The following is a 12,550-nucleotide window of genomic DNA, read 5'->3' on the forward strand; positions in this document are numbered from 1 at the left end:
GAAAAAATTATCTTAAAAGGGTCCTGGAGTGGGGGGCGGGTGTTACTGGAAAAAAGGCTGAGAAGGACCGGGGTGGAGACAGGTAAAAGATACTGTGGGAAAAGCCTTCTGCACGGGAACAGCCAGGACAGACCATCAGCACATTGTGACGGGAGATTATGAAAGATTTCCACAACCCTGAGAAGATGGTCTTCTAGAAATAGGAGAAACTCAAAACTCTCATTCAAAGTGCTTTCTTAATTTTCCCCAGATTCAACGACTTCAATAAGAACATTTCCATTAAGAATTCTGTCATTTTCACATAGTGTTTTGGGGCAGGAGCCCACTGTGGCCCCCTTTGCCTGGCAAAGCAATAAAGCTATTCTTTTCTACTTCACTCAAAAAAAAAAAAAAAAAAAAGAATTCTGTCATTTTAAGAGAAGTAGATGGAAATTCGATCTAAGCACACAAGGAGTCTAGAACGAACTGGTTCTCCCCTCCACATTTTTCTTTATTCTGTACAACTTCTTTTCCTAAGTTCAGGAAACAACCTGCTTTAGCTCCTTCTACTCCCCGGAAGACACTGACATCACTGTCCCCAGTTTTTGTTTGGTTTGTTTTTTGTACAGCGAAACAGGAAATGGCGCTTCCTATGGAAAAATCAGCCCACTTTGAACTTAAAAACCAAACCAAAAAAACCCCCCAAAACAAAACAACCACCGCTGCAAGAACTGCTGTGACAAACCCTAAACTCTACGGTGTCAGCTTAGCAGGCGGGTGGCTAGGAGGTTGGAGGGTGTTTGGGGTTATACTTGGTTAAATTGCTGCTTATAATTTGCAAGGTGGAGCCTCAGGCACTGTAGCGAGCCTAGAAGCTGTCAAAGATACAGAATACAGGGTACTGGCTGCTCTTTGCAGCAGCTGATAACAAGATACCTGAGAGACGGATGCTCAGGCAAAAACGTGCTGGTTTAGAACTAAAACAGCAGAGTCAGAAATGCCAGGCTTCCTACGTTGGGAAAGGCACTGCTTCTGGACACCATGGCAAGAGACAAGGATGGAAATCAGTTTGAGCAACGAAGGCCCCTTAGACACTTGCCCGTTCAACAGTGAGACTCGGCTTTGACTAATAGCAGAGTCAGGCGGCCGCCACTAGGTCAGGAAGGGACACGCACCAGGCAGAGAAGCTAGGAAATAAAGTGGACTTGGGAGTTCTGGAAAAGAACTCTGGGTATGATTACCTGTGCAGGTAGTAGCCTGCTAAGTTTTTGAGGGAATTGTTGCCAGAGGGATCAGAAGCTTGAAAAACGAAACAAAGTCTTGGACTGGGGCTGTGAAAGCTACACAGCTTGCAGGGAGGGTGCACCCGCAGCACCCACTTGTGAGGCGACCAGAATGGGCCCTAAAGGGCCGGATGGGGTGCGGGGAGCAGTGGACGAGGGAGTCCCTCCCACAGAGCACACTCAACCTCCCGCGTGCCCCACAGGGAGGCGGCTTCACGACGCCCACCTGCCCCGCAGTATTTCATCAGCCAGCGCCCAGGGCCTACTGTGTGTCTCGTTCTTTTTCCAAGCGGGAGTTTTCATTGCATTTCCCTGCCTCACCAGTGAATGGGAACTGGGAGGGGGGTTATGGACTGATAGGGAGGACGGCCCAGCTGGGCAGGAAGTGGGTGAGAGGCACAGACAAGGCGGGGACCCCAAACCTTTCACTTTCCCCACCTGGCACACAGGAGGCCACCGCCCAGCCTCCTCTGGAGTTAGGGTGCGAGTCAGTGACTTGAGTTCCGGCTACTGAGGCAGAAGTACCTACGGGTGCGGCTCACCCCGTGAGGTCTCCGCGCCGCCCCCCCCCCCCCCCGCCAAGGCCATCTGTTGCGGGGAGAACCGGTTGCGGTGGCAGTGTGGCCTGCAGGGACCCCCGCTGCTGGTGGTCGTGCTGTGGCAGGAGCCAGCAAGACGTTTCTGGACTGAGCTGCCCACAGCCTGGTGCCTGGAAGCCCCGCCAGCCTGACTTCAGACGCCGGCTCCCTGGGAGGGAGCGTGCCCTGCAGGAGAAAAGCACACCGCCTGAGCCCCTCTGCCCCCTCTCCTCCACCCTGGCCTCCCTGGAGGAAGGTGAGGGGAAGTGGGGAGCGCTGCCCCCAGCCCCAGCTCAAGAGCCCTCCAGACATGCCCCTCCACGCTCCCGCCCTCCCGCTGCACAGCAGGTGGCCCACGGTGCTCTGGGAAGCCACACCCGGTGGGCCTGGGTCTCCAGGTGACTGCGTGAGGGCCGCCCGCCAGCCCACTCCCCTGCCCCGTGTTACGTGAACAAGAAAATTCTTCTGTGTTCAAGCCATCGTACATTTCTGGGTCTATTTATTACAGAACTAACATTACCCTAATACAATCATTGCTAAATGGCCGTGATACATTTCTTCTGTAATTGCACATAAGTTTTAGTCACCAAAGGAATGTTCTTTTCTCCCAAGACTCTATAAATTTTCAGAACTGAAACGCGAGAAGTTAAGGTTGCAGCCAGGCAAAGGGTAAAGACACTTGCGAGGTAGTTGCTGAGGTTGTCGGCAGTCTGGGTGCGGGGAGCTGGGGCTCAGAGGTCAGGTCCCTGGGTTCACAGCCAGGCTCCCCACCTGCGAGCAGTCCGCTCAGGGAACTAGGCGGGCCTACACCTCAGCAGGGGTCAGCGGACTGCAGCCCACGGGCCAGCCGGCCGCATCCAGCCTGTGGACTGTTTCTTCACAGCCCTCTAGCTAAGAATGTTTTTTACATTTTTCAAACCGAAGAATATGTGACAGAGACCTTACACGGCCTGCAAACACGTTCACCGCCCGGCCCGCGTCTTGCAGGGTTGCCGTGAGGATTATAAACAGTTGAGGCTGGTGCCTGGCTTAAAGTGAGCACGCAATGCAAGGTAACACCTGCAGTACAGCTGTTAATGTCTCCAAAACCAGACTGCCACAGAGCCAAATTCTGCATTCCTTCTAGGTGAACAGTCTCTCCTTCCCTCCAAAAATCAAACAAAAAACATGAAGAGCTACAGCTTGATTATTACGGCCACAAGACGCTTCATCATGAAAAGGCTGCTGGCACTCCAACTTCACTCCCTTGGAACGTGAACGAAGGGAAAGACATGTCCCCCCCTTTACAGCAAAGGGGCCTGGTGGTAGTGGATGAGAGTCCAGGACATGAAAGCGTGACTCGGTTTAATACCTTAAGAAAGACTCAGATGTTTTAAACGTAGAACGAGACTTTAAGTGGGTATTAGAAAATGTAAAACTGATTGAGCAAGAGTATTGATGCTGGTTTTTGAAATAACATGACTTTGCAATGTAAAACGCACTTCTGATGGAGAGCTATTACGAGGCTCAGACAGAGACACCACGAAGCCAGCCTTTCAAAATCCGATTAGATGGATCATGTTTTCAAACGAGACGCTTCGCAAGACTGGTCTGCTGGTGACGTGGACTAGGTTTGGGCATAACTGACGTCTCGCTGAGACTGTGTTTCCCAAAGCAGGTCTGCAAACCCTGGGCCTCGGGGATGCCGTGCACATGCAGGTGTGCTGGGGGAGGAAAGTTCTAGGGTCTTAGAAGTTGGGAAGACACCACTACACTCCCCTCCTGGAAAGTCACAAAGTACAACAGCATGTGAAAGGCTCTGAGAAACACCGCAGTGCACGAAACTGGTGACGGCTCAGCTGTGACCATCCCTTTCCGTGTCGTGTGTGACAGCACACGTGTGACAGCGCTGGGAAGCGGCGCTCAGCGGGACGCTGTGGAAAACGCCGCGTGCGTGCAGCTATCGGGTCAGCATTAACGACACACCAACTCTCACTGCAACTCTCACTTTACAACACGTAACTCGACATAATCAAAAGGCTGCAATCTTTGCGTTACAACCGGACACTCTCAAGATGACTAGCCAGCTCGAAAAATTAACATTTGGCAGGGAAATCATAATATAAAGGTGCTCTGTCCGCTCACTGATGTAAAGAGAAATTCAGTAGAGCCAATTTTTGCATATTTCAATCAGAATGAGAACTGAGAGAGATTCTGCTGTTGTCACGGCTGGGCTTTCTGTTCGGGAACGAAACCCGGCAGGCCATTTGTGTGGTTTCTCTGGATAAGTTCCATTTATTAATCATTGTACAAAAAAATCTTGGCATTCATTTGAAGAGAAAAGAAGTTACTATATCCAAATATTTAATATTTCAACATTGTGAAAGTTCTACTTTTATAACAGGGGTTTTTAAAGTGGAGATAACGTTTCGAAAAATTTTAAAAAGAAACTTATGATTTATTAGAGTACAGGATCCAAAACACATTTTTAGAAAAATATAAAGTGCCCAAAGACCAACTTACACAGGTGACACAGGCTTCCTGGAGCCAAATGAAGCATTCATGAAGAAACACATTTAGAAACAGTCTAGATACATATTTACAGGGGGTCAGTAAAGGTAAAACCATCTTTCTTGGCTTCGATGTTACTCTAAGGAAAAAGGAAATCAAACCAGAAAACCAACAACTGTAGCTCGCAGCACGCGCCAGATTCTTAGTGATGCGTCTCACCAACATTAACGCCATAGTATCTAATTTTCACCTTTAAATGCGAGTAGTGTAAAACCCCCCAACCTCAGACGGGCCGGGTGTTGTGAGTGGTCACAATTTCAAATGCAAGTCCAAATCATCTGACTTTGGATTGGACAGATGAGGAACACGGGTCCTGGACCGGAGCTGATGGGGGCTGGAGGGAGCTGGCTAGCCAAATCCCCATCTCTTTCCTACAACTGCTCAATAGCTGTCACTTGCTAGTAAGTGGTCTCAGGTGGCTTCCCCAAACCTTGGTCATCCCAGGGTTTCCAAAGGGTAAACGAGAGGCAGTCATCAAACATGGTGTGACAATACTGCATGCAAATGGTCAGACAGGCAGCGAGGCGTGGCTGGATCACAGCCCCCGAAAGTCTCATTCACTAGAGCAACTGGAATCTTTTAAACTTAAAGTAACTAGGTCCTAACTCCAGAAGTTAGCTGCTACTGGTTAACTACAAGGTCAGCCCGCTGGAGAAGGGACAGGTCGAGAACGGTGGGAGTCCGGAGCCGAGTTAAGACTCGGTACCTTCACGCTCAGGTACCACGAACATGGAAAGGACCGGTGCCAGCAGAGCCTGGCTATGCAGCCGGACTCCCCAGCGGCTTGAGCACAGACTTCCTCCTGGTGCTTTCACAGCAACGGTAACTCGAGAACATGGGCCACACTCACGTCTCCTTTCCCACAGGGCACACGCTCTTAAAATTGGAAATATTCCGTTTATTTCTACCCCGCCACATTCAAAAAGGTTCTGAAGTGATTCTAAGGACGGACAGGGAGCACGAAAACTCCCCTTTCCTTTTTAATTTCTAAGTTTCATTATCTCTTCTTTTTTCTGGTTATAAAAGTGAAACCTCATTCCCAGGCCTTTGGGGACCACGGAGTACGGTGTCTGAAAGCAGACATTTTAACAGCACATTGTACTGCCTACTACAAAGAAAACTCATCACTGATTCAAGATCTACTTACAATACTGGAGTAGATTTTTTTAAAAAAACCACTTATTTTAAAGGGAGGAAGAGCAGATGAATGTGGAAAACCCCATTCACAAAGGCTATTATTAATTATGCATTTTCTCAAAGAATTTTATGTAATAAAATAGAAAACTAATAATTCGTAGAGATATGAGCGTAAATCCAAGAGACGAATCCGAAAGGCAAAACTGCGTCATTCTCTCAATTCAAATAAAGAAAAGGATAAATGCCTGAAATCTGTTTCAAGAATTAGAAAAAAATAAATCCCAATGCTTCTGATTACCATTAGTTTGTTAATGACTCCAGAGCTAAGATACTGCCAAGATCACCTAGAGCTTCAGCCCCGGATCGGCACTAAATTCAGGGTAAAAAGACAGATGATCCTGACTAAGGAGTGCACATATTCCACAGAGAAATCAGAGAGAAATGACTGCGAACGGACAACCTCATCTGTCCAGCAAATGAAACGTTCTGAGACGATGTAGACAGACACAATGGGAAGTGAAGAAAAAGAACGGTTATAAGAGTGTCGACTGTGAGACGTCATGAAGACAGCATGTCACGAACTGTCACCACAGGACAAGCATACAAGCCATGCCACTGAACACAGTGCCTTTCAATGAATCACTAGTGTAGGCGGAGAGCAACATTGTCTTTGCAGCTGGAGGAGAGCACACGTGATTTAAACTTAGTAGGAGGCAATCAGCACTACTTGTTAAGTGGCTTTCCCGGTGGTGTGAATCCAGAGGGATCCGTGGAGACATCTCCGTCCGGAATCCTGTTCTCTTGGAAAATAGCAGCAGCAGCAAAGGTACAATGTCCCCCTAGACTTTACTCCACATTCTCTTTCTTTGCACTGTAAATATTCTGCACCGTTTCATAGACAGACTCCAGATCCTCTGGGTACCGGATTTCTAGCTCTGCGTTCGGGATGTAGTGAGTGCCCGTGAACTCGGAGAAATAGCGTCCGACGTCAGGGTGTGAGATCTCCTGAGGCTCCACGTTATACTCCAAGTTCTCTGTTGGCAGAGAGGCACACGGATATTCTCATTAAAGCTGATTTCTGCAGCATCTTTTATCCAGAGACCCTCCTATCACCCGTTCTGAGTGCATTTTGGGGGGGGGGGAAGAAAAGACAGACGTTTATAGAAGTCAGAGGAGGAAACAGGAAAAGGTGGCACGGCGAGGCCACTGGAGGATGGAGGGAGGGAGCTCGGGGTCCTCCTCCAGCTCCGCAAGGAACACAAGTGTTTTCCTTCTCTCTGAGCAAAACTCCAGCAGTCCCTCGGGGTCTGCACACTAGGGGCTCAGCAGGCTTCTCTGACCTGATCCAACACAAAGCCACACGTGTGGGCCGAGGGTGGCCTAGCCTGCTCGGTTCTTGCCAGCGGTGAAGCTTCTGAAGCCGCCTGAGCAGCCGCTCGCACGGCTCTCCCTGTCATCCTCCTCCTCCCAGTCTGCTACTGGGAACCGCCCTCCCACCACCCCCAGCACCCTTCAGTGTTTCCAAGGGCGAGGACCCGGCTCACAGGGCTGGCTTGGGGTCCGAGAGGAGGAATGAAAAATGGCTCGTACCTCTAGACCCTACAGGGATATGGGCTGTGGCACCTCTATCATCTCTTAGGAAAACCACACTACCTCCCTTCCGTGTTCCCCGTTTTGCCACTAGAGAAAGCAATAGAAAATAAGACTCCTTTAAAACGGAATGAGAAAAAAAGAGGTGATAATACTTGCGAGGTATTTTAAAGCCTGAAATCCTCTCAGATGGCCTCTCCCTCCCCAAGCTATTTGAAAAACGGCTCCTCCATGGGACCAAGGAAAGGACCGTGTCTCGTGGGCCCTTCCTCACTGGCCATAGAGCCCTGGTCCTAGACTGCGTGTGGCCCCCAGTCAGGAAAGGCCACCCCCACCCTCCATGTCCTGGACCAGAAAGGAGGTGCCCAGGCAGGCCTCCCCGCTCTGACTGCGTCCCAGATCAGTATGAACCATACTTAGCGCCTATTGCCAAAATCAATTCAGGGAGTCTCTGTGCGAGCCTAGCTGATGGGCTAACTAACACCAACGGTTCAGCAGGTTATCTCTTCAACAGCTCGTTAAACATCCTGAAACGCATGTTCAGGACCTTCGGTGCCCTCCACCCAGAGTACACAGGATAAACACAAGCGCCTTTCGGAAGCCTGCCTGTAACAGATGTTTGTCTTTCAAGAGAGGGGGAAAGACTTTGTAATCCAATCTGTAACTTTTTTTTACAAGATGGGAGGATTTAAAGAACTTTTGTGCTTGTAGTTGTTTTAGGCTGTTTATTCAGACTACAATTGCGGATGTAGCAGTTTGAGAAAACAACACCTTTATGGACATCACATACCAATCACGAGCAAAGATGAACGTTCAGACATTACCTCAGCATCGCTTAGGAGAGCAAAAAATGTAGCAACAATCTAAATGTCCAACTGCAGGTCACTATGTAAATAAATGATGGCACATTAATTCAGCAAAATCCTAGACAGCCAGGAAAACGCGCAACCTGTTTTCAAGACGCTATGGGGGAAGTGGGAGGAAAAACACATTATCACTTATAAAAAGCCAGGAAGGCCACATGCCTGCGTTGCTACGTGACATGCACATACAGCTACACATTTTACGTGAACTCCTTTAAGCTGGGCACGTACAGCGCGCCAGGCACCGCGGGACGTGCACAGCCTCCAGCTCACAAGGCTCCACGAAGAGCTCTGGTCACACGCCCTCTTGCGGCCGAGCTGACAGCAGCAGGAGTGAGGACCCTGCCCAAGGATTCAGCCGGGGCTCAAACCCAGACGGCCCAGTTCCAGGGCTAGGGAAGCAGCTGAAGAGAAGCGTCCCCGTGCACTGTCCCGCCAGCAGAGGTCAGGGAGGAGGGGCTGGGATAGACCAGAGGGGCGGGCCACGGCTGCCTCAGAAGGCAGGCTGTGGGGACGGTGCTCTATGAGCTCTGACCTCTCCCTACTGTTACCACCAGAGCTCTGGGGATGGTTTTACTTCCTTCCTTACATTTATTTTCAACAAATGTTGAAAAACAAAAAAACCAAAAAGTTGGATGCTTTAAAATGCCACTGGCTGAGAAAATCCGCTGTCTTGCCCCCTCCCCCAGTGAGCAATGAGTCACGGGCATACCTGCCTTGGGGAGGCACAGGGGGATGCAACCACGGCCTGGGGCCTGAACCCGGCCAACTGCCTTCCCCTGTCAGCTGTTCTTGCCCCAGAGATGTTCGATGGAGGGCAAAGAACCTGGGATAACCCCCGAGAGATAAAAGTCCGTTTGGTCCTCATCCGGGGGCCATTCTGCTTCTGACAGGATGCTCGGCAACGTCTGAAGACATTTCTGGTTGTCATGATTGGGGGCTGCTGCCGGCATTGTGTGGGCAGGGGCCAGGGTGCCTCTAAATCAATGCACAGGACACCCCCCAACACACAGCTGTCTGAACCAAAATGTGCCCAGAGCCTGCTCTGAAGAAAGCCAGACACATGTTTCAGCATCACTTCTCTCCCTCTCTTTTTCTCTCTATGTATCCTTAAGCAGCAGCTTGGTGTCAGCTAATGCTTGGCATCTGAGTGTTGGTAGGAGGGCAGAAAGGTCACAGTCAGGTCATGATCACGTGTCTGTAAGGACAGCACGACTGGGCAGCTGCTGCAGAGAATTCTGAACGTGGGCCCCAAACAAAGAGGCATGAAGAGTACGGAGAGAACATTGGGGAAGCCAGGAAAGGGGTAGTGACAGTCCACGAGGGAGCTCACAGCCCCGCTCTTGGCTGTTAACCAGGAACATGGACTGAATTCAGTGTTTATCTACCTGGACTCCCAGCAAAACAGGAAAAATGTACTCATAAAGGAAACTTTTTTAGGAAAAAATAAAACACTGAAGTTGACAACTAAGTATTATGAGGGGAAAATAATTCCCAATCCACTAAATAAGTTTAAAAAAATTTTGAAGAGGAATAAGAAATCTAAGTGATACAAAACTTAATAAAGAGCAAAATATTAAACAGGGACTACTTAAAAGTCCTGGAAAAATCTTGGCAAGAATCTGATTCCCCTAAAATTTTCAGAGAAATGTGTCTGCTTATTTTATTTAGAAATTTCAGCTATCCCAAAATACACGAATACATTCCTGTAAAAGTCTGGAAACAGTACCCATGAGTCCTCTGGGGGCGCCTATAGGCCCTTCCCCAGAGGAAGCCACTATGACTGTGAGTTTTTCTAGTCCTTCTTTTATGAACATACACACATGTAGCTAAATATATTATATGCACTCAGAGAAGATTCCGTGCTGCCCTACGTGTGCTTATTCCTATCAAACAAATGCAGGTAAGCATTTACCTGCAGCTGGTTTATTTGGTTGCAGCTCAGCTTCCCGAAGTTTGCATATACCCCCATTTACCAGACAAGTCCCATGAATGACACTGCTTTGCTGTCATAACAAAGGGACCACAGGCCCCCTGTGTCAGTGCGTCTCCAGTGGAGGAACCGAGGGGAGAAGTGCCAGGTCAGGGGAGAAAGAGCACTTGAGATTTTGACAATTTAAGAGGGAGCCAAACTGCCCTCTGAGACGGCTGAAAATTTACACTGCAACCCTGACGCGGGGAGTCCTCACACCCTTGCCAGCACGTGCAGACCGCCACAGACCGTGTGTGCGCGTGCTGGGGGGGAGGGGGGATGGTAGAAACTTAGTTTGGAAGTGGAAGACCAATTATGGAAAAGGAAACTGACACTGGGTGAGGGCACGCCACGGCCCAAGTGTTCAACCAGGTGCTTTACCATCATACACGGAAGACATGTAAAAGCCAGGTTTTCACACCACAGCTGAATTCCTGACCTTCCAATATGGGCAGCTGGCTTAAATTCAGAGCATCTGTGACAGTCGTTTTCTTCAGTACTAAGAAGTACGCAGGGAAGTTGAGACAGGAGTTTCTGGTACCAAGAAAATATTAATACTAAAGCACGCCCCCTAGTGGGAACAAAAATTACAAACATGCAAGATGCTGTATAGCCCGTTAACATATTGAGGGAAAACTGAATTGTGCAGACTAAAAGTATTTGAGGATGGCATGCAGGTATGTGGTTTATAATTCACTCTTCAACTCTCTGTGGAGAGCGAAAAAACAGAAAAGCATTCATCAATGGGCTCTGCCCAGATTACTAGGATCACTGGAGCCAGAGGCTGAAAATTTAGATCACGAAATAGTTTAAAAGCAAAATAACTTAATGCAAATATGTTAACCCAGAAATGTTCAAAAACATATTTAAATTAGTGCTTTTAAAATTTACCCTCTCAAGGTCGCTCACTGGCTAAATGTGGGCTAATTTGAGAATAAAATTGTTCCAAATGATTATAACACATTGACTAAATAAAAAATCCAGGAATCTATGGGAGGAGAGGGGAAGGAGAGAGGGGGAGAGAGCGAGGGAGAGAGGAGGAGAGGAGAGAGAGGCGAGGGTGGGGGAGGAGAAAAGGGAGAGAAAGAGGGGGAGGAAGAGGGGGAAGGAGGGCAAAGCTCTTGTTTGCAGAACTCGAGGGAATACCCGCAGTAGAAAACCACCATTTTGCAATTCTCACATCATGATTTAGGCAAGAAGAGCCAATAGGTGCTAAAACAAACATAAGGATAAAGGTTATTGGGGAACAGGGTATACCCAGGATGCCCCAGTTTGACCCCATGGATTTCCTGTTAACTTCAGAGGGAAAACTGTCCCTTATAGCAAGTCACCATCTTAGCCAATGACCACACTCTGCCTCACTAACAGTGGGACACGGAACCCCACGGTCTCTGGACGAGATGCAACGTGACGCACACAGCACCTGAGAGTAAGCACGCCAGCCAAAACCAGCAACCTGATCTAACCAAACCCGGGCTTAACTTCCAGTTTACAGACAATACATAGACAAAGAAACAGTAAGACAAATCCAGAATGTTAGACAATTTACAAGACAACCAGCCCGGACTCTTCAAAAAGTCAAAGTCTTGTGAAAAAGGGAAAAAAGATGAGAAATGAGGAACGGTTCTTTACTAAAAGAGACTACAGAGACATAATAACTAAACACAGTGCCTGAATCTTGTCTGGATCATGATTTAAAAATGAATAAACACGAACCTATAAAGTTATTCTTGTGAGAATTGAGAAATTTGAATATTGAGTGAATGTCAGATATTATGAAATCATTTTTATTTGCTGGGTGTAATGTTGTACCTGTGGTAATGCAGAGAAATGTCCTTATTCTTAGAAGATGTATGATTAAGTATTTAGGTCATGTTATCTGCGATATTCTTTCAAATCAATTTTAGAGTGTGAAACTGACAAGCAGATTTTTCTTTTTCTTTTTTTTTTTTTTTAACAAAGTCATTACAGTGTTCTGACTGTAAACCTTACAGCTCATGTTGACCTAAGGTAAGATTAGGATGAATTCCTGAATCTTCTACGCAGACACTAGACAAGTTCAGAACACCTTAAAACCAAATACCCAGCTTCACCTACTCTAAGAAGCCCATTTTAAAGTTAATATAAATGTTTCTAGAAACCCAAATATCAGATACTCAAAGTCTTGATATCAACTCCACGTAACGGGCAATGAGTGTACAAGGTGAAGGTGTAGACACGGACCCCAGTGTTGACAACAAGACAATTTCCTCTGTGCTCGTGACTTGCCCTGTGACGCGCAGTGGGAAATGCTCACTGAGTGATCAGTGGCGGGTGCAAACAGTCCGAGAATCACTCAGCAATTTCCAAATAACTTGATTTTTAAAATCTGTAGTGTAATTTTTTTTTATCTGACAAAGCTTTTTAAGTTAAATAAAATCCCTGTCAGTGCCTTCATCTGACAGGGGGTGCACATCGCCCCCTTTGATAACTCCCCTTGTACTGACGGAGGTTAGGTGAGCTGTGGTCTCAATAGAGGGAATTCCTCTTGTATACGATCCTCTCCCAGCTTCTAATGAATTAACAATAATTAATATGAAACTTTTTCTAGTCTTTTCG

At 47.7% G+C, this 12,550-nt stretch overlaps 1 protein-coding gene across 4 annotated transcripts in view; it reads right to left on the minus strand.

Moving 5' to 3' along the window:
* Positions 1-1,872: 1,872 nt before the first annotated feature.
* FBXO21 (F-box protein 21) overlaps positions 1,873-12,550 on the minus strand; it is a 39,111-nt gene continuing 28,433 nt past the window's right edge. Inside the window, exon 12 of one of the 4 annotated variants that reach the window (XM_029222274.1) lies at positions 1,873-2,026. In XM_029222274.1, the coding sequence (XP_029078107.1) occupies positions 1,995-2,026 (32 nt within the window). In that variant the 3' untranslated portion in view covers positions 1,873-1,994. Of the gene's footprint in view, positions 2,027-4,089; positions 6,562-12,550 lie in introns of those variants that run through there. The other 3 variants (XM_029222259.1, XM_029222266.1, XM_029222284.1) reach the window with 3 other exon arrangements.

This window comes from Monodon monoceros, unplaced genomic scaffold, assembly GCF_005190385.1.
Source record: "Monodon monoceros isolate NGI ecotype Baffin Bay Population unplaced genomic scaffold, NGI_Narwhal_1 Super_Scaffold_1, whole genome shotgun sequence".
In the NCBI taxonomy this organism is placed as follows: Eukaryota; Metazoa; Chordata; class Mammalia; order Artiodactyla; family Monodontidae; genus Monodon; species Monodon monoceros.